The 24,446-nt window shown below is 43.6% G+C and overlaps 1 protein-coding gene across 1 annotated transcript in view; it reads left to right on the top strand.

The window, feature by feature from the left end:
* The first annotated feature begins 1,165 nt into the window (after nucleotides 1-1,165).
* The window catches only part of CCDC80 (coiled-coil domain containing 80), a 34,039-nt gene continuing 10,758 nt past the window's right edge, over nucleotides 1,166-24,446 (top strand). Inside the window, exons 1-4 of the mRNA XM_027104709.1 lie at nucleotides 1,166-2,133; nucleotides 2,549-4,449; nucleotides 12,417-12,573; nucleotides 23,246-23,382. Coding sequence (XP_026960510.1) covers nucleotides 2,560-4,449; nucleotides 12,417-12,573; nucleotides 23,246-23,382 — 2,184 coding nt within the window. The 5' untranslated portion in view covers nucleotides 1,166-2,133; nucleotides 2,549-2,559. The remainder of the gene's footprint in view (nucleotides 2,134-2,548; nucleotides 4,450-12,416; nucleotides 12,574-23,245; nucleotides 23,383-24,446) is intronic.

Genomic DNA, 24,446 nt, shown 5'->3' with positions numbered 1-24,446 from the left:
AGAAGGAGGAGAAAAGAAAGAAGCGGGGAGACCTAGTAAGGGATTGTGCGGAACACATTATGGTATGAGAAAGGAAATCACATCTAGGACTGTCCAACTCAGCACAAGGCATTTGATCAACTTCACAGGTGAATCCCATGAAAGGGGAAATCTCTGCCTCCAGGGGACAGACAGAAGGTCTCTGCCTGAGGCCCACCTTTTTCCTGGACTCACAAGGATCTGAGATGGCTCCACAGAGGGGCCTTCCTTCCTGGCACCCCTTGGTCTTCATGCTGTGGACTGAGAGCCTGACACTCAGCCCTCTACAGATCTTCAATTCAGTGCTGAGAGCTTATGTGAAGGAAAAGTCAATGACCAGTCGGAGATGGGGCTGATTAAAGGGAGCAAGCAGGGACCAGGTTTTATTCAGAGAGGGCAGCCATTAACATGGCCTAGCGTTCAAGGGACCTCCTGCAAACCCTGGCTCACCACTGTCTGTAGCAGTTGATGCTGACTGAATGCACTTGGAGAGGCTGGAAGAAATATCTGTATAACCCAAGGCATCTTCCCTCCCCACTAAAAGCTGAATCCTCATGGCATATCCAGGTGGTGGATGCACAGAGCTGCCTCAGTATCTCCTTTGGAAACCCGATATGGCTACTTCTAAGGATTGCCTAAAGCCCTCTGGACACCTGAAGCCTCCAGAGAGCAAGACATTGCGACACACACACACACACACACACACACATACACACACACTCGTGCCCTCTGAGGAAGTTCTTAGCCTACCATCTCTAGCCAGAGCCCAGAATTGGAGGTCATAATGGCCTTTCCCTGTGTAATGGCTGCCCACAATCTCAGGGGAACAGCAGCCACTGCCTGCATTTCTAACCTTTTACCAGCTTCCTTTCATGCCAAGGAGAAACTAGGAACAAGAACACAGTAATATGATCCCCAGTTAGCATAAAATAAAAACAACCCAGCCATGTTTTCCATGGGCTTTTCCAACCTCAAACGAAATGCATGAAGCAGGGAGGAAGAGATAAAAATACATGCATGGAACTATAAATATACATACTGTCTGTGTATGTATAGCCAATCATCCTCATGCAAATGAGTATCTGTCTCTAGGAAAACCAAGCAGTCAGATGTAGAAATCTGAGAATTTTCGCTTTCCGAAGTGCAGTCTGTGTACAGACAGGAAGGGATAGTGCCCTGATGACTCAGTGGGGAAGGGGTTAAGTCCTCAGCCATCCTGTTCTAAAGTGATTTATGATGATGTGCAGTGTTTCAAAACTCTCCCCCCCCCGCCCCAGCCCGACCCCAAAGAACAGCCCCTCTCTCTCCCCCAGTCCAGGCTCAGGCTCACCATGCTGAAATGCGAAGGAGGCGGTGTTTTGCTGATCTGTTAAATTCTTAGTGAAGTTTCCTTGATTTCCAGTGGCTGCTGTTGTTTGAGTTTGGTTTGGATCAAAACTGAGGTTGTCCTGGCATTGCTGGGACTGAATCCAGGCAAGAGGAAGAAGAAAAAGGAGAAGGAAAAGAGGAGAGAAAAAGGTGGGAAGAAATAAAGGGAGGAGAGAAGCGTAAGGAAAAGAAAAAAAGTCCTTTTTCAACATCACATTCCTGTGTTTTCCCTCAGCCTGGAAACTATATTAATCCCAGTGCTTTTACGCTCGGAAACAAAGGGACTAAGCCAGACTGTGGGGGAAAGGGTGATAAGAAGGATCCTGGAACTCGAAAAAGAGAAAGAGCGAGATTCAGAAATAGCTGGGGCTCCACTTTAAGGGGCGTCCAGTACTGTCGGCCGGGGGCATTGGCACACACAGACACACGAGCCTGAGCAGAAAGAAGATGCAGACAAATGGAGATGCAAAGACTTAAAAGGACAGCTCCTTTCACCTCATTCTACTTGTCAAGAAGGTAAAAAGGAACAGCCAGAAAGAAAAGAAAAAGCTCAGCCCTCAGGTCCAGACAGGCGGTGGTCTGCGTGTGGCTTTGGGAGCTGGAGCTGCAGTACACCCCTTTGTATCGGACAGCCTCGCAAAGGAGAAAGAGAGTTGGGAGGAAAAGTGTTTCATCTAGGAACTGTCCTGGGAGCACACTTCAGATTACATTTTAAAGCCTCTGCATTCCATCTCCATGAGCCACCATGTAAGTGTGTAATCCTGCCTGTCTTTGCTGTGCTTGTTTGTTTCTTTGTCGCTCATTTGAAGAAATGAAATGGGAATGTTGTCATAATTGATATGCTCAGTGTGCATTTTCTCTGGAGCATCAGACAGTCAGTTGAAACAGTGCAAGCATGTTGAATGGGTTTCCTGCTTAATATAGCTGTCTCTGCTAAGCACTGACAAATTACAGGGACTTAAATGCAACGGGATCTCATCCGACTTTCCATTCCCTGACCTGCCTCCTTCTTCTTCTCTAACCGCCCCCCCCTTCCCCTCCCCTTGGCCAAGATAGAGAAAGAGATAATGCCCAGCTCTGTTTGCAATTAAATGATTTTCTTTCTTTCTTTTTTTACTCTGCCCTCCCCTTTCTGTCTTTTGACCCTGCTGCCTCCCCAAAGTGGATTGCACAATGACATGGAGAATGGGACCCAGTTTTACCATGCTACTGGCATTGTGGCTGGTGTGCGGATCAGAACCCCACGCGCATGCCATGAATAGAGGGAGCCGCGGAGGGCAGAAAGCGCCTCCGGTTTCCCCCGTCAACAGAAGGCCAGCTCGGTTACTGAGGCACACGGGGAGGTCTCAGGGAATTGAGAGAACCACTCCGGAAGAACCAAACCTCCAGCCTCTCCAAAGAAGGAGGAGCGTACCGGTGTTGAGAGTGGCTCATGCCACGGCACCGTCAGCCTCCCTGGGTATCCACGGGGCCCCAGTGAGAACTGAGCGGAGACCAGCAGCCCGGAGCTCTCCCCGTGAGATGGTCCGAGATGAGGGGTCTTCAGCTCGGTCAAGAATGTTGCGCTTCCCGTCTGGCTCCAGCTCTCCCAACATCCTTGCCAGCTTTGCAGGGAAGAATAGGGTGTGGGTCATCTCGGCCCCCCACGCCTCGGAAGGCTACTACCGGCTCATGATGAGCCTGCTGAAGGACGACGTGTACTGTGAGCTGGCGGAAAGGCACATCCAGCAGATCGTGCTTTTCCACCAGGCAGGCGAGGAAGGAGGCAAGGTGCGGAGGATCACCACTGAGGGCCGGGTCCTGGAGCAGCCCCTGGACCCCAGCCTCATCCCAAAGCTGATGAGCTTCCTGAAGCTGGAGAAGGGCAAGTTTGGCATGGTGCTGTTGAAGAAGACGCTGCAGGTGGAGGAGCGCTACCCTTATCCGGTCAGGCTGGAGGCCATGTATGAGATCATCGACCAGGGCCCCATCCGCAGGATAGAGAAGATCAGGCAGAAGGGTTTTGTGCAAAAATGTAAGGCCTCCGGGGTAGAGGGTCAGGTGGTGGAGGAAGGGAACGATGGCAGAGAGGCAGGAAGGCCAGGCCTGAGCAGCGAGAAGAGGAAAGAGGAGCAGAGGAGAGCACAAGTGCTGCCAACCAGAGAGAGTCGGCTGAAGGCGATAAGAAAAGCGGCCACCGCTGCGGGGGCCCCTCCTCCACCGCCCACAACCCCACGGGCCACCACCCTGCCTCCTGCTGCAGCCACAGCAGTGACTCGGGCCACCTATCGGCCGGTGACGGTAACTGCAAGACCTACAACCCCCGTGGGCTTTCCGACCACCCAGAGGCCCTGGACCCCCCGGGTGCACCCTTCCTCGGAGCCTCACAGGGCCTCAGCAACAGCCGAGGTGGCCACTGCCAGGGGCCCCGTGGCCTCCAAGAACCTCTACCCTCCACCCAGGAAGGAGCAGCCCAGGGAGAGGCCGCAGACCGCCCGGAGGCCCAGCAAGGCCACCAGCTTCGAGCGCTTCACGGCTGCCCCTCCCACCACTGTCTCCGAGCCCAGCACCAGGGCTGGCGCCGGCCGTTTCCAGGACAACCGCACGGACAGGTGGGAGCACGGCCCCCGGGACCCGAATGTGGGGCCGGGTCCTCACAAGCCTGCAAAGGGGAAACCTCCCCAAAAGAAAGCCCGGGACAAAATCCTTAGCAATGAGTACGAGGGTAAGTATGACCTCAGCCGGCCGACCGCCTCTCAGCTGGAGGAGGAGTTGCAGGTGGGGAATGTTGCCCCCCAAAAAGCGAAGGAGTCTAAAAAGCACGAAAAGCTTGAGAAACCCGAGAAGGAGAAGAAAAAGAGGGTGAAGAGTGAGAAAGCAGACAAGTTACTCAAGAGTGAAAAGCAAGTGAAGAAGGACAAAGCTGAGAAAAAGAGCAGGCAGGAGAAAGAGAAGAACAAGAAGAAAAAGGCGGGGAGAACGGAGAAGGACGGGCACCTGAAACCCACGAAACACTTCGCTCAGAGTCCCAGGAAGTCGGTGACCGACCTGCTGGGGCCCTTGGAAGGCAAACGAAGGCTCCTTGTAAGTAATCTTCTCCTTGGCATTGTTCTGTGGGCCGAGGCAGTGTCCGGCCTTGGTGTGTTATTTTTCTAAAATCACATTGTTGGATGGCAGCCTGTGGCTGAACAGGTGCTATGTTCATGCTATGATCATGAGGTTTGTCAAGGAAAGCCAGCCAGGCCAGTGGTTCCTTTTGGTTAAGATATTCTATGAACCTCTATCCACACAGACCCATGGCCCTAAGTACAGAATCAATGACTGGGGGATCTTAGCCATGAGCCCAGGGAAGCACCTGTACTCAGCTTCTTCCAAACCCATCAGGCCCATCCTCACTTTACTTCTCTCTTCCACAGGACAGTGGAAAGATACACAGGAGGATACTGCTCCCTTTTGCCAAGTGCAAAGAATAAAAGAATACCTAAAGTGGAATGCACTGGCCGTGGTCACAATTTAGGAGAAGTGTTTCTCTCTGCATGAGCTTAAAAACTAGAAGCATATGCATGGGTAAATGGCAGGTGTCCTCCTTTCCCCCCTAATTAGGTATATATCAGCAGTTGGAAGACTCAAAGGGGAAAGTAGAGCAGCCTGGGTGGGGAGTGGGTATGACGGGAGTGGGGAAGGGTCCTTGCTGGTCTGCCCTCACGAATATACTTTTAAAACCAGCTGGCTAAAATCTTCTCCCCTAAAGGCTGCCTCCCCCACTGCTTTGCCACCGTCCAAAGAATGATACCAGAACATAGTCAGACCCAAGAGGGCTTTGGACGGGAATAAGCACCATCTTAAACGTACAGGCATTCTCATCAGTGTAGAGAAAGGCTCTTCTTCTCTCAATGTCTCCTTGCCCCTATTTTAGTGCCCTTCCAAGAAGGCACTAAAAAGGGGCTAGGGGCCCTTTTTTGCCCCTGGCTTCTTAATGTTACATTTTACTCCAGGCTGCCTGGGAGGAAAAGGGCATAATGCAGTTAATTCAGAGAAAAAGATCAGCAAATGGATGTTGGGTAACCTGAGTCAGGAACAATTCTCTCAGCTAGCTGGGTGGAAGGGAGCTGTCCCATGCCATTGAGGACAGCATCTATCCTGCTGAAGACACAAGGTGACTCCATGCCCTGTGTTCCTGCCACCGAAAGAGATGGCATCTCTTAGAGGGTCTTTTAGTTTTTCCAACTAAATTTCGATTAATGATCTGAGCAAAGTGACTCTGTGTCCATGTATTTTTAGTGGTTTCAAAAAGTTAAATGTGCATTTGAAATACTATTCAGAGCAGAGTCCCTTGTGATATTTATCATGGGTGGGGCATATCCCCAGATTCTCTTAGCTATTTCATCCATAGTGTGTGTATCTATGTATTAGAACAAAGCCTAAGTTTTGGTTGATTCTACAGGTTCATGTGTGTGTGTGTGTGATGTGTGTGTGTGTCTTTTTACATATTTTTTGTATGCTGTTACCTCGTTTTTCACCAGAGCCTTAAAGTAACTATGTAAACTTAGGTTAGCAGAGGATAGGCTGACTGTTAGAGTAGTTTAACAGCTGCTTGGTTATTCCCAGAGTACACAGGTTTCCAGTCAGAACCAGAAGAATCACTGATTTCAGAGTAGAATTCTACCTAGTACAGAAAGTCTGGGGGCAAAGTGCTGTCTCCGGGGTATGGGAAAGCATTAGTAACGTGCTCTATTGCTCTCTTCCTGAGTACCTGGGACTTTGTCCAGCCTACTAAAGCATATCACCCAACCCTGGCCATTTGGCCAGCAGGGCAGACATAGTGTTCCTCATGGTCAGGTTTTAACCAGGGGGGAAATAATCATGGGTAAAATGTCAGGATTGTAATTGTGCACCCATCTGGCAAATACTTCCACCGCCCCTAGCTCGTGAGTCAGAAGAAAGGGGTTTTCATACTATATCCCTGATATTAGTCATGCCTTTCATTTCTCTCTCTTTCTCTCCACTCCCTTAGTCAGGGATTTGAAAGCCCAGCTGGGTCTTTTCTGCTTTTAACAGTATCCCTGATCATAAATTTCTAGCAAATGAAACTCAAACGACAGGTTCTGCTGATGTCATGTGAGGCAAAACAGAAACCAGCTGGGATTGCTCATGGCAATGTTGCTCTTTGGGGTTGGACAGAGAACTGGGATTGTTATTAGAAAGAAAATACCAACAGGAGGCATTTCAGTCCCACGTGTGTTCAGCTGATGATCATATCAGAACTGTGTTCTCTGAAGCTAATGATGTCTAAAAGAAGAATGGATTAGAAAAGGCATGATAAAAGAAACACAACCTAAAGTCAAAAGATGGAGAGAAAAGTGTCTTTTTCACCAGACAGAGAGGAGACCAGTATCTCTGGGTGAAAGATTTTGCTGGTGCCATGTATCTTTTTTCCATTCATTTTTCCTGTCAGGCATGGCTGATGTTATTCAGGAAGTTTCAGTGATTCAATTAATATTCATTAAGGCTCAGCAGCCTCCAAGCTGTTCAAGTACAGCTGACAGCATAGCCTAACCCAGTATGCTCAAACTGAAATGAGGTTTGCATTCCAAGAAGTTGTGCTGACCCTTTAGCTCACCTTCCCAGATTTTCAGTAACTTGCTGCCCAGCTACAGTTAACCTACTGCTTTGCATTTATTTATATCATTCTTTAGATGTGAAAACATCACATAACTGCTACTTAACTACTTAGAGAAGCACTGACAGAGATGGTATAGGTTATGGTCAGGTGAACAGCATCCTAATGGGCTTCAAAAGGAGCTTCAGGTAGAGCCAGGTGTCCTATTCTTAGGCCAGAGGTCAAGCCTCCAAACCCGCTGCCTCTCAGCCTGTCAACTGAAAGGGGCACATCCTGCAAGGTGCTTTGCTGAGACTGTGAATTAACTTTCACAACAGTCCCGTGAGGAAGGACTAATCAACTCCATTTACAGAGGAGGCAACAGAAGCTTAGACAAGTTGAGAAGTTTCCCAAGGTGTATAGCTAATACGTGACAAAGCCAGAATTAGAACTGAGGTCTGTTTGATTTTTAAAACTGAGGGTCAAACCACTGCCCCGCTCTGCCTTCCCATGGGTGTGAGCTTATCATGGACATATGCCATAAAAAGAAGGGGAAACTGAGAAATGGACGTTAGTAATATGGATGTTTTAAAATTCATTTTCAACCTTGAATTACTCATATAAAGGTGAGGTACACCAACTGTCAACATTTTGTGTTGAGCACCAATGTACAGTTTCTGTCTTTACTACCCAGCTAGTTCTTTGCACCTCAACTCACCGGCTTTCCACACAGTCAGTGGAGAACAATAGATTGAATCCCAGTTAACCTAATCCCTCAGACTGGTTGGTGTTGGTTTGGGGGTGACAACAGTGAGAATATAGATGAGCTGTTTATCACTAAAACACTGGAGTCCAGAGTGTAGCTGAAAAGCCATCGTGCTGTGCCCTGAGATCTACCTACTTGTCAATGAGCAAGAGGGCTCATCACGCCAAAGTACATAGATTCAAGTTCAAGTTTAAGCATTCTTAAGACTGAATCTCCCATAATTCAAGTACGTTCATACTTTTAACCTTACCTCAGAAATTTGGATATTGGGACAACAATCTACTTATTTGGTTTAATTTTAGAAAAGGATATAAAGCTCCCGTTTACTAAGGCAGACTACCAGCTGGGACGCTATTTCTCAGAATCCTGTCCTAGTATTTTGACCTTAACACAGTATTTGGAATAAGTTGAGACTTAAAATGTCTTCCCCCTGACATCTTCACATTCCTGTTTGTGCCCTTTACTTATGCAACCTGGCTTCATTATACTCTGAGGCTGCTTATGCCAACATACCAGTTGGAACAGAAACATGAAAAAGAACAACACAATTCTAAATTCACTTTACATGCCCTGATTTATCACCACCAAACTGGAAAGAGGCCAAGTGCTAGACAATAATGTTTACTGAGAAGTTCTAGAATGCTCTTTTTAGGAAGCGGGGACTGGATACCATTTTAAACACTGTTTGAAGTAGTGCCACACTAGAAAATGAATGGGACGTAGATGTCAACACACAGGGAAAGAGTTGCTGAAATACGTTTAGATGATCAGCCTCTTTTACTTTCTGTGCTGCAAACTCGAGGAGCAGATTGAACATAAGGGAGAGTGTCTTTACCAACGGTTCGTGGGCTGCATCTTGACTTACATAACCAGGAAACCACTCCTGGCTGGAATGATCTGTGTAGCCAGAGGAACGTGGGCCAGAATTGTGCTCCTACTGTCTGCAGGGCAATGGAGCTTCAGTGCCTTGAAGAATGGATCCTCTGGTTGGGGAGATATGACATAAACATGAAACAAAGAGGTAAAAGGAAATACATAAATTTCAGGTGAGCCGTGCAGGCAATAAGAACAGTAATTAAAAGGAGAAAGTGAGCATTGTGGGCCAGAAGACACTTTAAGGAGGATGGCTGCATTTGAAGAATGACTCAGATTCTGATAAGATGGAAGGGTGGGGAGGACTTTCTGGGTGAGAAGGGTGACATGGGTGAAGGCAGAGGAAGGAATGTGAGTGAATTATTCAGAGGCAACATACATCTGTGATGCTCTGGTGCACGCAGCCTGTATATATATATTATATATAATATATATACTAATGTATGTGCTTGATTCTCACTACTTTATGAGCTCATGGGGAAGTTGTTCCATAGTAAAGATGAGAAAACTAAGGTTCAGCATGTTAAGTGGCCTTGTTGAGGTTACAGAGTAGCCAGGGGTTGAACTAGGACTAAAATGCAGGCCTTCCAATTTTGACTGCAATCACCCTGCCTTCCAATTTTGACTGCAATCACCCTTTCTCTGTGCCACTCTGCACAGATTCCTCTCATTTCACAATTTAGGCCGGTCTGGCTACAGGGTGAAGAGGTCACGTAAGGGAGGAATAGGAGGAAAGTTAGCTAGAGAAAGCCAGAGGCCAGGTTGTGGAGGGCTGGAAGCTAGGAAATGAGTCATGCTAAATGAATGTCACCTCACGGGTGGGTTAAGGCTTCCTTGGGCAAAGGGCCTGAGGTGAAAGTAAACATCAGAGCCCTTTACTTATTTAAGTACAGCTCCCACTGGGTATCCAGGGCCTAAGGCTACTGTATTCAGAGATACAGGGGAGAAGCTGCCAGGCAGGGGAGAATGAGGTTCTATTTGATTACATATTCTCTGAAATTCTCAATTATGCACAAGGGGGAGAAAAAGACCAAAGCGGGCTTTGAGGACTCTTAAAATCCTGTCATATCATGGTCTGTCCATGTACTGTAGGGGTCCATGAATGGAATGGAGTCTATGTATGGATTTGAAGTTACAGAGGCAGGTAATTATCAGTCATCTAGCATATATTCTAAATATGGGCCTATCCTTCTTTTAGAACAGGGAGTCCAGACTCATTACCAGTAAATCTTACCTTCGTTTTTTTACTCTTTTGTGTTCTCACTTAAACATTCATTTTATTTATTTTAAAATAGTGTATCTGTGAACAAAAAAAAAGCCAGAAAGAAAAACCTAAAACATACCAACTAAAAACAAAACTCCTGGATATGGGCTACCGTGAAAACCTAAAGAATTATTTTCAAACGTCATGTAGCTAATTAAAAAACTAACAAACAAAGCGAAAATACCATCACTATATCTTTTTATAGCCACCTTAAATCTTTTTTAAGACTAAGTATGAATCAATGAATAAATAAGGGGAAATTTTATTATTTTCCTCTTGGGAAATTATTTTTCTAAAACAAGCATTTCCTACTCACCCTGTCCATCTGAAGAGGTATATAAATACAAAATCAAAAATAGATGAAATCGGGTTGAGAATCTGCCCGCTAATGCAGGGGACACGGGTTCGAGGCCTGGTCTGGGAAGATCCCACATGCCGCGGAGCAACTAGGCCCGTGAGCCACAACCACTGAGCCTGCATGTCTGGAGCCTGTGCTCCGCAGCAAGAGAGGCCACGATAGCGAGAGGCCCGCGTACCGTGATGAAGAGTGGCCCCCGCTTGCCACAACTAGAGAAAGCCCTTGCACAGAAACGAAGACCCAACACAGCCAAAAAATAAATAAATAAAAAAATTTAAAGTAGCTAAAATCATTTACATTCCCACCAGCAGTGTATGAACTTCCAGTTTCTCTACATATTAAAAAAAAATAGATGAAATCATGTCTATTTAAGATAAATAACAATCTGAGAAAAACGAAACAAAACAAAACTTCATTCCGGATAAACTTTTGTTCCAGTTTTGTTCCACTCAAAAGCTATTGAACTCATTTTGATTTCCATGAAACATAGTATCTTCTCAAGCACAGAGAATTCTTAGAAGGGAAAGCCTGCAGGCAGCAATAATCACATCTCTGACAGAGCAAAATAAACAGCAGGATGAGCTGGGAGCAGATTTGTTACCATTTTGATAAAGTATTCGATAAAGAGGTTAACAACATGGTGACTTTCCCTCTGCAAAATGCCAAGCTAATAGCCACAAACTTCAGAAATATTTTATAAGGTTAGATGGGTAAGTAGAAAAGTGGTTGACAAATTTGAATTGGTCAAAGGAAAGAAACCGTATAGACGGTGGTCCAGTGGTTAGGACTCCATGCTTTCACTGCCAGTTCAATCCTGGCCTCTGAACTAATGATGAGCCTGCAAAGGGTGAGTAGACAGTGTTTACTGCAGACATCAGCCTAGTGAGCTAATGGGGTTAGAGAGGTCAACAAAGACCTGGTCATCATCAGCATAAAACTTCATGTCCTTCCACTTCCAGGGTGAACAGCACATGCCTACACACTCATGGATTGTGGTACACAGTTCTGGTTTCTGCTCAGGAAGAACCTGTTAAAATTGGAGAAAGATCGGGAAAAGGCAGCAAAAATAATCACCAGAGTCAAAAGGCTTTTATTTTGGACTCGATTAAAACACTGAGTCAGTCTTAGGGAGAGGGTTCAAGAGGAGCCCTAAAAAATAAGAGTATCCTCATTTTATCCAAAATAATGAAATATGTTTTCCCAGATAGCTGGTGACTAAATCATCTCTTTCTATTGCTGTATCTTCTCTTTCCCCAGAAAACGTCAGAGTTTCAAAGTGAGTGTGAGAGACACAGGGGCTAGGTGAAAAATACAGTTTTGAATTGGAGAGAAGGCGAGCTGAAAGAGTAAAACCCATCCTGTTCGAGGACTCCAACATCAGACATCCACCACGAGCTCTATGCAGGCCCAGTGTGACAATGACTATATTCTGTGACAATACTGGGCCAAAAGGCTGTCCTAAAAATTCTCTGCAAGGTTGCCCCATAAAAATTCTAAGCCGTCGAATGTTCCATAGTGCCTAAGGCCTGTCTATGAAACTCAACCCCGTGAGACATGAAATAATAGTGGTAACCACTGAATTCATGAATGTTTGAGCAGCCAATTAAGATAATGAAGATCAAAATAGAGGAAGAAATGGGAATTCCCTGGCGGTCCAGTGGTTAGGACTCTGTGCTTCCACTGCAGGGGGCACGGGTTTAATCCCTGGTTGGCGGACTAAGATCCCGCATGCTGTGGGTGGTGCAGCAAAAAAAAAAAAAAAAAAAGAGAGAAAGAAAGAATACAGTCATTTAAAAAATAAATAAATAAAACATAAAACAAGAGAGATAGCATTTATTGAACAATTGTTGCATGCCAAGTATCATGTAATGCTTACATCAGCCTTGCGAAAGAAGCATTCCTGTGCAGAGTTCACAAATGAGAAAACCAAGACATGTGGAGACTGGTAATGAAGGCAGACAATAGTGGAAATGAATAGAAAACTCTAAGCTGTCTGGAGTCATTAAAAAAAGGCCTTTCCAAATGGTCTCTTTTGGCCTTAATTATACTATCTATTCAACAAAACAATCTAGTTTCTTCGTTTAGGTGTCAGTCACTACCAACCCTCTATTCCAAATCATCCCTTTGGCTTTTGCCTCTGTGTGAAACTATCACCATGAGTTACTATTTTCTTGCTTTCACCCTCTTCCAGCTGATCACTGCTCCCAAGGCTGAGAACAATATGTATGTGCAGCAGCGAGATGAGTATCTGGAAAGTTTCTGCAAGATGGCCACCAGGAAAGTCTCCGTGATCACCATCTTTGGCCCTATCAACAACAGCACCATGAAAATCGACCACTTCCAGCTAGGTTCTCTGAAACACTTTATTATATTATTGCTTTTCTCTCAGCTAAAGTGGGGCACACCTTATGGGAGAGGTCGGTGGGGAATCAAAAGGAAAATTCAGGTTTCAAGAGGCCTCTTTTCTTGTGGTAACAAATGTCAGTCTGCCTAATTATTGATATGTAGCCATTCTGAATGGTTCTGGTTTAAGTTTTGGGCACTTTAAAATGAAAAATATGCAAACACTGTATGGTTTGAAAGTCAGTAAGATGGAGGAAAAGGGGAGAAGTAATACAGTGTGTCGGGGGCAGCCAGAGAGGTATCCTGACACTTTCTTCTGGATCCTGAGTCGTCTTTTTTTTTTTTTTTTTTTTTTTGCGGCACGCGGGCCTCTCACTGTCGTGGCCTCTCCCGTTGCGGAGCACAGGTTCCGGACGCGCAGGCTCAGCGGCCATGGCTCACGGGCCCAGCCGCTCCACGGCATGTGGGATCTTCCCGGACCGGGGCACGAACCCGTGTCCCCTGCACCCGCAGGTGGACTCTCAACCACTGCGCCACCAGGGAAGCCCCTGAGTCTTCTTGCCTGTGAGCAGCACCATCTGATATTCCTGTAGCCTTTGTGCTGCAGGCGACTCCCTCACAGATGGGGTTCCTGCAGACCCTTGGGGGTCCTTGACTCTGGCCAGGCTTGGGGGGAATGAGCCGGGGCTGAGAGAAGCTGTGAAGCTAAATGAAAAATCACTGGAAATACAGACTGAATGGCGCCCACGTCCTTTTGGAAAGCAGAGGGATTTGGCTGAATGTAGAGTTTTCACAATTTTTCATATTAATGATGCGTGTGAGGCGTACAGCTCAGCGTTAGGCAGCTAAGGTCTAACTCACTGCGTTCTCATGGGAACATGGCAAGACTTACTGTGAGCAGTTATGCCTCATGGTCAGAAGCCCCACCTCTAACCCACCCAGTTTCTTTTATAACTATTACATCTCTAGAGCTTTATTTTTTTAAAAAAACGTTTTTTCTTACATGATTTCTCTACTTTTGTTTATTGTTGTTTCAACTATAATGAAAATCCTTCTTCTTGTACCATTTGCGTATCCTACATATTTTCCATAAAATATATTTCATCTGAAAGCATATAAAACATACTTTTTCCATTAGTTAACTTTTTTTTTTCTGGCTGCACCGTGGCATGTGGGATCTTAGTTCCCTGACCGGGGATCAAACCTGCGCCCCCTGCAGTGGAAGTGCGGAGTCTTAACCACTGGACCACCAGGGAAGTCCCTCCATTAGTTAACATTTAACTTCATTACATGTAACATGTTACCTCACATATTTTTCTGTCATGTGATCTTGGTATCATTGAACACATATCAGTCATAATTATGTCATGATAATGTCAACTTGATTTTAATATAGTCTGGCTTTCTAAATCGTATTTTTTTATTGTCGTAAAAACACTCAGCATGAGATCTATCCTCTTAACTAATTTTTAAGTGCACAATACAGTATTGTTTAGTATAGGTACAGTGTGGGCCAGCAGGTCTCCCAAATTTATTTGGGTTTGAAGTTTCAGTTATGCATTCTCTATTTTTATTAGCTCACTTTTCCCTGAGATAGTTCTAAAGGAAAATAAATAGCATCCTTTCCAATGTCCTCTCATAAATCATTGTGGATCAGTGATTGGTTTGTGGACATTTATCTCTGTGCTGTATGTATGTCTGGAAGGAGAACAAAAAGAGAGAGAGAGAGAGTGTGTGTCCTTACCAACAATAACAATAATCATACAAACAAAAGACACAAAAGAAGTTCTAGAGTTAAATAAAGAGGTTCAAATCCACGGTCACAATGTATTTGTTGTGTGACTTTGGGCAATTTATTTCCTAAGTCTCAGCTTAGAACATAGTTATATACATTTCACAGATGATGGTGAGGATTTAATAAGAAGTTATATGTAATTACCTGTCACATAAGAAGTACTACTATTGTCGTCATCACCACCATTTGATCTGGCAGGCATCTGGAGATCAATGCGCTGTCACAGGGACTAGAGCACGTATAATTGAAAAATACTTGTAATTGCTTTCTGCTAATTACACAGCGTTGACAGGGAACCCTCACAACTGCTTCTCAGGGTCAGGCTGCATTACTACTCTTGGTGACAAAACTGAAGCCCAAGAGGGACTTCCCTAATGGTCCTGTGGCTAAGACTTCGCGCTCCCAATCCAGGGACCCCGGGTTCGATCCCTGGTCAGGGAACTAGATCTTGCATGCATGCCGCAACTAATGCTCCCACATGCCGCAGCAAAGATCCCGTGTGCCGCAACTAAGGCCCGGCACAGCCAAAATAAATAAACTAATATTAAAAGAAAAAAATTTTTAAATGGTGTATTAAAAAAAAAACCAAAACTGAAGCCCAAGAGACTAATACTACAAAGCCACATATTCTGTGGTTAACTGGGAGTCAACCATTGGCTTCCTGGATTTTCAAATAGTTGCATGAGCCAGTGAGCTTGGTTATAATCCAGATGTCTAGAGAGGAAGTAGGTATTCAATCCAGTACAGAAACATGCTGGCTGGTGATGAAAGCCTTCCTCCACCAGGTGTTCCCAGTGTCAAATATGTTACGCACCAACTCACACAAAGAATTGTCATTCCTTACTTCAGAGAAGTTTGGAAAAATCATTATATCTTCCACCTCAACCTCTACATGGTCCTAACTGTTACAAGCATTTGGTGCTGCCTTGGCAAAATTTTAACATGAATCCTGCTGTCTTTTAGACATCTGGATTGAATATGAACTGTAGAGGCCTGAGATTTTCTTTTCTGCCTTATTGGAAATCAGGTATTGTGATTTGGGTGTTTGCCACTTACTGAATGGGAGCTTGGACATGATTTGGGGGCCTTTTATTTTGTTCCTTATCTGATTCCTGGAAGGCCTTTCTCTCCTTGTGTCATGTCCCAGGTTACCCTTATGGGAAAGGCTGTAGTACTTTCAGCCAAGACTGGGAGTCAGCCATGGGAAAACAGGAGTTGGCGTGTGCCATGGTCTCAGTGAACCAATCTCCAGCCTTGACCGATTTTCAGCTGGAAATCTATCAGATGGCCTTACTTTCCTCAAAATAAATCAGGCACTCTCTACTCTTCCAGTCTTTCACTGGTCCTTAAAAGCAGAGGCCCACATCCAACTACAGTGTGGGCTGTACTCATCAGCTGGCCTGTCTTGCTAAATGTATTTGAGTTATAGATGATGGACCTACAAACACCAGGGAACTTACTTTAAGGTTTCAGTCATCATTTGTTCTTGAGCAAATTCCAATGCAGAATAAGCCCATCTGGCTTTGCCAGCCCAGAGTATATTATACGTGATGGTTTAGAATGACCTAACACAAAAAGAAAATAAAAATTAAAAAAAAAAACCCAAAACCAAAAGACGAAAAATAGAATGACCTAACACATAAAGACATTCTTAATTGTTAGAGATATTTAAAGTATCAATCTAAGATAGGAATATTGGTGTCTATGTTAAGTGTATGAATTATAGACAAAGTTTGTCAGGTGGGAAGGAGTTCCTAGCTAAAGACATTTATTGCAGAATGAAAAGAGAAGTGAGGAAAGCACAGCAGACATGTATATATATATATTTATGTGCTGAGCAAAATGTAGAGATGAAAAATATTTTGACACTGGTATTGATCACCAAATTTTAAGAGTTAGAACACAGGACATTTTTATGGGCAAAGGCAGTTTTTGATAGTTTCTTTTTTTTTTTTCGGTACGCGGGCCTCTCACTAGTGTGGCCTCTCCCATTGCGGAGCGCAGGCTCAGCGACCATGGCTCACTGGCCCAGCTGCTCCGTGGCACGTGGGATCTTCCCGGACCGGGGCACGAACCTGTGTCCCCTGCATCGGCAGGTGGACTCTCAACCACTGCGCCACCAGGAAAGCCCTGATAGTTTCTTTTTAAAGAATAAAAAAAGGGAGGTGGAAGAGTTTATGGAAGTGTAGTGTGGCAACAAGGAGAAACAGTGTTGATTCCTTATTCATGTGAGTAGAGAATTCCTGGGTGAATCTCTAACACAACTTTCCTAAGTGAGACTGATAGAGTACATTTCAGCCTAAAACACTCTACCTTCGATCCTGTTGAAGAGAATTGCTCTTTGTGAACAGCTCACAACCATCAGGATCCATAACAATGCAGACATGCTGCTTTCCCACAGGAGCACCTGAAAAATTGACCCTTTGCCCCAATTCCTCCTTTCTTCAGTGGTGACTATGCCCGGCAGCTGCCTTCTCTAGAGCCTGCCACCCTGTGCCGGGAGACAAGGCTGGGTGAGTGATCAGATTTCCAGACACTGCCTGTGGTCTCCCTCTCTGTTTATTCAGTCTTTGATTATCAATCACTCTGTGCCCTAGAGGCTGGAGAGGCTGCCCCCTAACTTGTCCAGTCATCCCATTCAACATCAAGTGTACCAGTGTCAAGATCAACCCCTGCAAGCAAGGGGTGAAAAACACCTGATAAGTCAAGTGTATAAAACAAGTGCTTGAAGAATGTGGTAGAGGAATAAGCTCTTCCAATTGCAGTCATCACAGTACTGTATGTATCACAGAATTTTGAAAAGCGGGTGGATTTAAAGGAGGGGCCTTGACACTGAGTAGATTTTTTTTGATAGATGATGACTCTATCATAGGTGCTTTTTGTTTTTATTCTTTTTTTTAAACAAATGATACATTTTTTGGATTCCAAAGTCAGAGCTGCATAAAAAGGCATACACAGACAAGTCTTACACCCGTTCCTGACCCTTTACCTTATTACTCTCTGCCCCCATAGGAATATTTATGATTCCTTGTTTATCCATTTAATGCTTGTTTGTGCAAACACAAATAAATATAAATACCTATATTCCTCTTCTCTCTCTCTTTCTTTTTCTTTTTGACAGGAAACTGTTTTATTACCTTGGCTAGGAAAGACCTTTTTTTTTTTTAAATTGAAGTATAGTTGATTTACAAAGTTGTGTTAGTTCCAGGTATACAACAAAGTGAATATATATATATATATATTCTTTTTCAGATTCTTTTCCATTATAGGTTATTACAAGATATTGAATATAGTTCCCTGTGCTACAACGTAGTTTCTTTCTGTTTTCCCCTTCTTTTTTATACAAACTATAGTATACTGTATGGACTACTTTGCGTTTTGCTTCTTTCATTTAAATATATTTCCTGGAGATCTTTTCTTATGAGTACATAGAGATCTTTCTCATTCCTTATTAAGCCATTGTGAGATTCTACCACAGTCTCTTTAACCATTCCCCTTGATGGACATTTGGATTGCTTTCAGTATATTGTTTTTATAAACAATTTCAGAATTAACCCATACACATGTCACTCTATGTATGTGGGTATATCTTTACAATAGATTCTGAGATGTAAGATTGTTGGGCCAAACAGAAAGTGTATCTAGTTTTGGTAGATATCACCAAATTTCTCTCCATACAAGTTGTATCATATTGCAGTCCCACCAGAAATGTGTAAGAACGTCTATCTCCCCAAACCTCTTCAATAGACTGTACAATCAAACTTGTGAATGTTTTTAAGGAATGCAGTGTGTGAAAAATGGTATCTTAGTGTGATATAGTGTTAGGTTGCATTTCTCTTTTTATGAGTATGATCGAAGATATTTTCATATGTTTCAGGAACATTTATGCTTTGTTTTTAGTGTCCTTTGCTTAGTTTTCTATTGTGTTGTTGGTCTTTTTAATCTCACTTTATAGGCGTTCTTTATAAAACAGAAGGAAAATTCAGACTCCCTGGTCCTCTCCCCACTCCAAGATGCTGACCCAGTTTGGGGATGGGGTCCAGAAATCTGTTTTTAAAATGTTGCTCAAGGGATTCTGATTTGCAGATAAGTTTGATCTAGAGCAGAAGGTTGGGTGTAGGATAGAAGGGAAGAGAGGGCTAGAAATATAGATTGGCACCTGATTTTAGAGGATTTCAAATACCAGGACAAAGAATTCAAACTTTATTTGGTAAACCATGTGAAGTCACTAAAGATTTCTAAATATATTTTTCAAATAAATTTTAAATAACTTTTAAGGTTTAGTAGTCAGTCTGTAGGACAGAAAAGCACCTGGCAGGACACATTCTTCATAGACAAGACAAATTGGCAAATTGGTCTTTCTAGACAATTGAGACAATTGATTAAGGCAGAGGAATAGTGCCCCACAGGGAGCATGGACCAGATAGATCTGGATTCAAGGACTGTAATTTTAACATGCACTCCAGGTTCATGATGAAGGTAGACAGTGACTCATACTTTGAAAAACTGCAAGAGGAAATTGGGAACTTCTGAAGCAATGGGGGAGCTGAAGTGGTCCCAGGACATTGGAGGAATGGCCTGAATTTAGGGATGAAGAGAAAGAGGAGAAACCATGGATGTCACAGAGACGCAGCAGTCACAGAGGGAGGCTTCAGACACAATGCCTGGCACACAGTTGGTGTTTAATAAGTTGTAATTGGAGCTGAATTTTTCTGCAGTGTCATTGCTGTCTATAGTCAGACATGGAAGAACGAATACATGAAGAAACTTACTACTACCTGAAGACCACTGACTTTTGGAGTTGGAGTTCTGAAAGGGTGGGAAACTAGGCAGGTGTTTCTCTTCTAGAGCCAGTACTCATCAGCACACAGCAGAGTTCATCCTCCCCCCGTCCCTCCTCAAAAATCTTAGGTCCAGGGGCTTCCTTGGTGACGCAGTGGTTGAGAGTCCACCTGCCGATGCAGGGGACACAGGTTCGTGCCCCGGTCTAGGAGGATCCCACGTGCCGCAGAGCGGCTGGTCCAGTGAGCCATGGCCACTGAGCCTGCGCGTCTGGAGCCTGTGCTCCGCAATGGGAGAGGCCACAGTAGTGAGAGGCCCGCGTACCGCAAAAAAAAAAAAAAATCTTAGGTCCAGGGGCAGGTTGTGTGGAATGACCAAATCCTACCAAATGGGCTTGGATCTGTGAATCATTTTAGGTGGATCAGGACCATATGGACAATTTATAGGATGTGTTCTAAAGAATGTTTGCTTTAAGCCCTGCCACCCTTGAGGAGGACTAGAGATCTTTGGCAGAACTTGGATAAATTTAATAAGAATCTGTCAAATTCATGTTGCTTTTCCAGACTGAAGAGAACCTCTTGTTCACCCAGCCCTGATTTAGACAGAATGCAGAGCGTAACAGAGACCTGTGTCAGGAGTAGGCAGCTGGAGACAGGAACTGGCCTCACACTTACCCTCCTCAGAATTCAGCCAGAGGTAGACTCTGTCTTGCTCTAGAGTTGTCCCCATCCCAGTTGGATCCAGTGTTCATCAGGCCTTTCATTGTTTTTCTTTGGCAGATTCTCTCAGCACAAACATGCTTCGGGATGTATCTTTCTGTAGGCTGGGAGTGCAAAATGTTCTGTTTATCATTTTTAATTTGATCAGATCATTTCAGAAAATATTCTAGTTGAAGGGAGAATCCAGACCATGAAGTTGGGTTTTTTTTTTTCCCCCTCCATATCTTAGTAGAATAAAATTTGGTTTAAATCTTGTTCTTGGGTCATCTCTATCCTTGAGTGTGGTGCATTTTGTGAAAGTAGAGAGAGGACTGGATGGGAATGAGGTCATGTTACCTGAGTCCTAACCTGCAGTCTGTTATTAACTAGCAATGTGAACTTGAGCAGATTGCTCCCTTCATGGTGTCTGTGATAGGTCGGTTCTCTGGGAAACAGACTCTGAGATTTGCATGCAAGAGGTTAATGGGGAGTATTCTCAGGAATAACGCCTATGAGGGGAGAGGGATGCAAAGTGACAGAGAGAGAATTTGAATGCAATTGGCCCTTCAGCATTGTTCACTTTGAGGCAAGGGGGCAGCTGTTATATCTACTGCCTCCACCCCTGCAGCAACCACTGAGTGTGGGCTGTCTCTTTGTAAGGGTGTGATTTGGGGAAAGGCAGCACTTTTCTAAGGAGAGCAGTTTTCAGAGGGATTCAGCTGCTAACATTCACAGCAGCTTTAGTCCTGAAGGTAGGATCTGGCCAGCACTGCAGAGTGTCCACTGCAGTCCTTGGTTTCATCTTCAGTAATGTGACTGGGTTGGTCCAGATAATGTCTGTAGCAGTTATCTATTGCCGCAATAAGGCTGTGTAATAAAGACCCACACACCTCGGTGGCATACGACATTAAACATTCATTGAGTCGCAAGCCTGAAAGGTTCAGCTTTGGGTTGCCCATGTGTTTGCAGTCAGCTGCCTGTTGGTTAGGTGGTTCTGCTGATCTTGGCTGGGGTCACCTGGCTGTCAGTTGATCTGGGATAGCCCTGGCTGGGGTGAGACCAGAGTAACTTGGCTTGACTTATCCTCTTCAAGGCTAGTGTGGACGTAGTCTCATGGTAATGGCAGAAGCAGCAGGAATCCCAAATGTGCAGGCCCATTTCTAGCCTCCATTTGTATCACTTATGTGAACACTGGCTAACCCTGACCGAAGCAAGTTATATAGATGAGCTCAGAATCAACCCATCCACCATAACAGGCAGCTACAGCTACTGGGCAAAGTGTAAGTATAGGCAAGGGTGGAGAATTGGGACCATTTTTTTTTTTTTTTTTTTTTGCAGTGCGCGGGCCTCTCACTGTTGTGGCCTCTCCCGTTGCGGAGCACAGGCTCCGTACGCGCAGGCTCAGCGGCCACGGCTCACGGGCCTAGCCGCTCCGTGGTATGTGGGATCTACCCGGACCAGGGCATTAACCCATGTCCCCTGCATCGGCAGGCGGACTCTCAACTACTGTGCCACCAGGGAAGCCCTGGGACCATTTTTGAAATCCACTACAGTCTCCAATTTCCTTTCATCTCAGCCATTCAGTGGTTTTTGTGACTTTACCTGTTAGGTAGATGTAAATGTTCTAATTGTGATTCTACTTAGGAACTTGAACTCTGTTCAAGTTACTTATCTCTGAATTCAGCATCCAGCACAGAATCAGCTTAGGACACTGGCAGCAAATATTTTGTTCAATGAACAAAAGCAAAAATGAATGTATGTTATGGATTAAAAATAGCAATTCCTAGGTTCAAGATAAAATCTGGTTTGTAAGGTCTTAGAATCAGAACATTAGTTGTTGAGGACATTTACAAATCAGTTTTTTTAAGATTTCCTTCATTATTATTATTATTGTTGTTATTAATCACAAAGTAAAATATGCTTCTTGTTAAAATTTAAATAATATAGACTTACATGGAGTAAACAGTGAAATTTTCTACCTCACCTGTTCCCACTCCCCAGAGGCAACCATTTTTATCAGCTGTATGTCCTTCTGGACTTTTTCCTATGCATATTCCCATATAGATGTATTATGTTTTCTTTTGCTTTATTTCCTTTTAAGAATAACATCATACTATGCACTTTATTCTGCAAGTTGCTGTTTTTATTCAATGAGCTATACTAAACAAAAACCAACACCATGAACCTAACAATTCTTTTAAATTAATTTATATTTTATTAATGATAGCATTCTCTCCCCTCTCACTATGATCTGCTTGGGAGAATGAAGCTTTTTGTTTATATACTTTCAACTTATATACTTTCACTCCTAATCAAATAAACCAAAGTAATACTTAAATTGTAATTGTCCCCTTTATATCAATAAAAGAGTAATAGTCTGTGGTACTCAGCTGTGTAACCTCTGTATCTGCAAAATTGTGTTTTTTTCTACTGTAGTACTATTCATTGGGTAGCAGTATTGATAATAACTGATAGATTCCCTTCTGTAATAGATCTGTTATCACGTATTTGCTAACTTTAACTTTTGTACATTTTTTTAAAATACAGGGGATTATTTGCAGATAAAAATTTTAATAGGGTTGAGGGAAACACTGTGACCTGTATGGGAGAGAAGAAGTAAGTAAAGCTGTCCTATCTTTTCCAAAATGCTTTCCAGACATAGTAATTTGCCATGTTCATACTTTCCATTAACCCAGTAGCACCTTTAGGAACCATTCTGAATTATAATAATTTGTTTTCAGGGTTTGATATTTGAAAAAATACCTAACACTAAAAACTTCCATAAATTCAGTAACATTTTACTTAAAATTGTATTCACTTACAAAATTTATATTATGAATAGCTTGACTTGTTTTGGAGCCAAATGACCAGATTTGAACATAGGCTTTTTATTTTTCTCTATGGCAATGACATAGTTCACTGAGTCCCAGAGTGATTCTCTAAGTGGGAAGAACAGACACTGATTTTAGACTTAAACAAATAACTAAAACTAAAATAAAATTTAAAATGAAATAAAACTTAACCAAAGAATCTGGGTCTGGTTCCCTGGTGAGCTAGGGTGATGACTCATCCCCAGAGTGAGTTGGCAGTCTTCTTCCAGGGATGACTCAGCAGCTTCACTCTCACGTTGCTGCTTCTGATTCACCGTGACCAGGGTGGGCAGAGATGGCGGTTTGATCATCTTTGGAAAAGTGATTTTCAAAATGAGTTTACTCACTTGTTTCTATATTTATTTGTTCACTTTGGAAATGCTCGTTCAAACAAAATGTTAGTCAAATGTGTGCAACTAACAAAAACTGTTTTAATTAACTTGGGATGAAGGCTCAGGGCCTCCACCCTTTGGTTTCCCACTGATTTCTGTTTTGTCACATCCATATTTATTCACATTTCATTTGCCTTAAGATAATGAGAAACCTATGCGTGTTGTGGATGATGAGGACTTGGTAGACCAGCATCTTATCAGCGAGCTAAGGAAGGAGTATGGAATGACCTACAATGACTTCTTCATGGTGCTCACCGATGTGGACCTGAGAGTCAAGGTATGGGTTCCTGTTTTGGATGATGCAGTGACATTCCTTAAGATAGCAACTCAATTTTTTGTCAATGAGTCTATTAGACATATGACTAAGCACAAGTTATTTCATAAATGGGAAGGGTTTGAAATGGTCCAAATAGTTCCCACTGTCCTGTAGAATTTGTGTCTAGAAATGTGGTCTATGGAAAATATTGGATTGGATGACCACCTATGGCCTAGCTACTTGACTCAGACTAAATTCTTCTGTAACATCAAAGTCATGCATTCGCCAGACAATTGTTGAATAGCTATGATGTTTATCACCAGCCAGGCCCTGGTGATAAAAAGTAAAGAGTATTTAGCTTCTGTTTTCAGAAAACCCAGATTTAACATAGGTCTACTTTGAAAGGGCCTGGAAGTTTACCTCCTGATCCAACATGGGCAAGACAGTAGGGTTTTACACCTACTTTCTTCCTATGATAAGGACAGAGATTCTGAACCCTGAAAAACTGTGCCATGTAGTCATAATAATATTAACAATAATAACTAACTTTGTTTCATTATGTCAAGCACTCACCTCAGATGTTTACAATCCTTGTCTCAAACCTCTAAGATAAATAGCAAGTATTATCATTGTTTCACAGAGGACAAATAGAGACCCAGAGTAGTTAGGTAACTTGCCCAAGTTCACCCAGTTAGTGTTGGGCTTCATACCCACGCAGGTTGACTCCAGAGCCCATGCTTACATGAAAATCCTTTTGAAGAAAAGCTGCCTGGACTATTAGAATAGCTGATTCAACCTGCAGTAGTTTACTGGATCTGGAGAGAGATCCCTTCAATAATTCATTCCACATTTGTGTTGTGCCACCTCTGATGTGAGAGGTTGGACTAGATGATCCCCAAGGTCTCGGCCAGCTTTCACATTCCATGATTTACTAAATTCCCATTGAGGGCACTTATGCTGATCAGCCAGCCCTCAAATCCACCTCAGGTTGCTGTTCTAAGTCCAGACAGCTCTGATGCAGGAAACTGAATTTCATTATCCCCCAAAAAGTTAGATCCAACTTTTTTTCTGAGAATACATAAGCA

This window comes from Aethalodelphis obliquidens, unplaced genomic scaffold, assembly GCF_003676395.1.
Source record: "Aethalodelphis obliquidens isolate GAN/ISIS:26980383/991018 unplaced genomic scaffold, ASM367639v1 scaffold1, whole genome shotgun sequence".
In the NCBI taxonomy this organism is placed as follows: Eukaryota; Metazoa; Chordata; class Mammalia; order Artiodactyla; family Delphinidae; genus Aethalodelphis; species Aethalodelphis obliquidens.
This window is presented reverse-complemented; position numbering and strand designations above follow the sequence as displayed.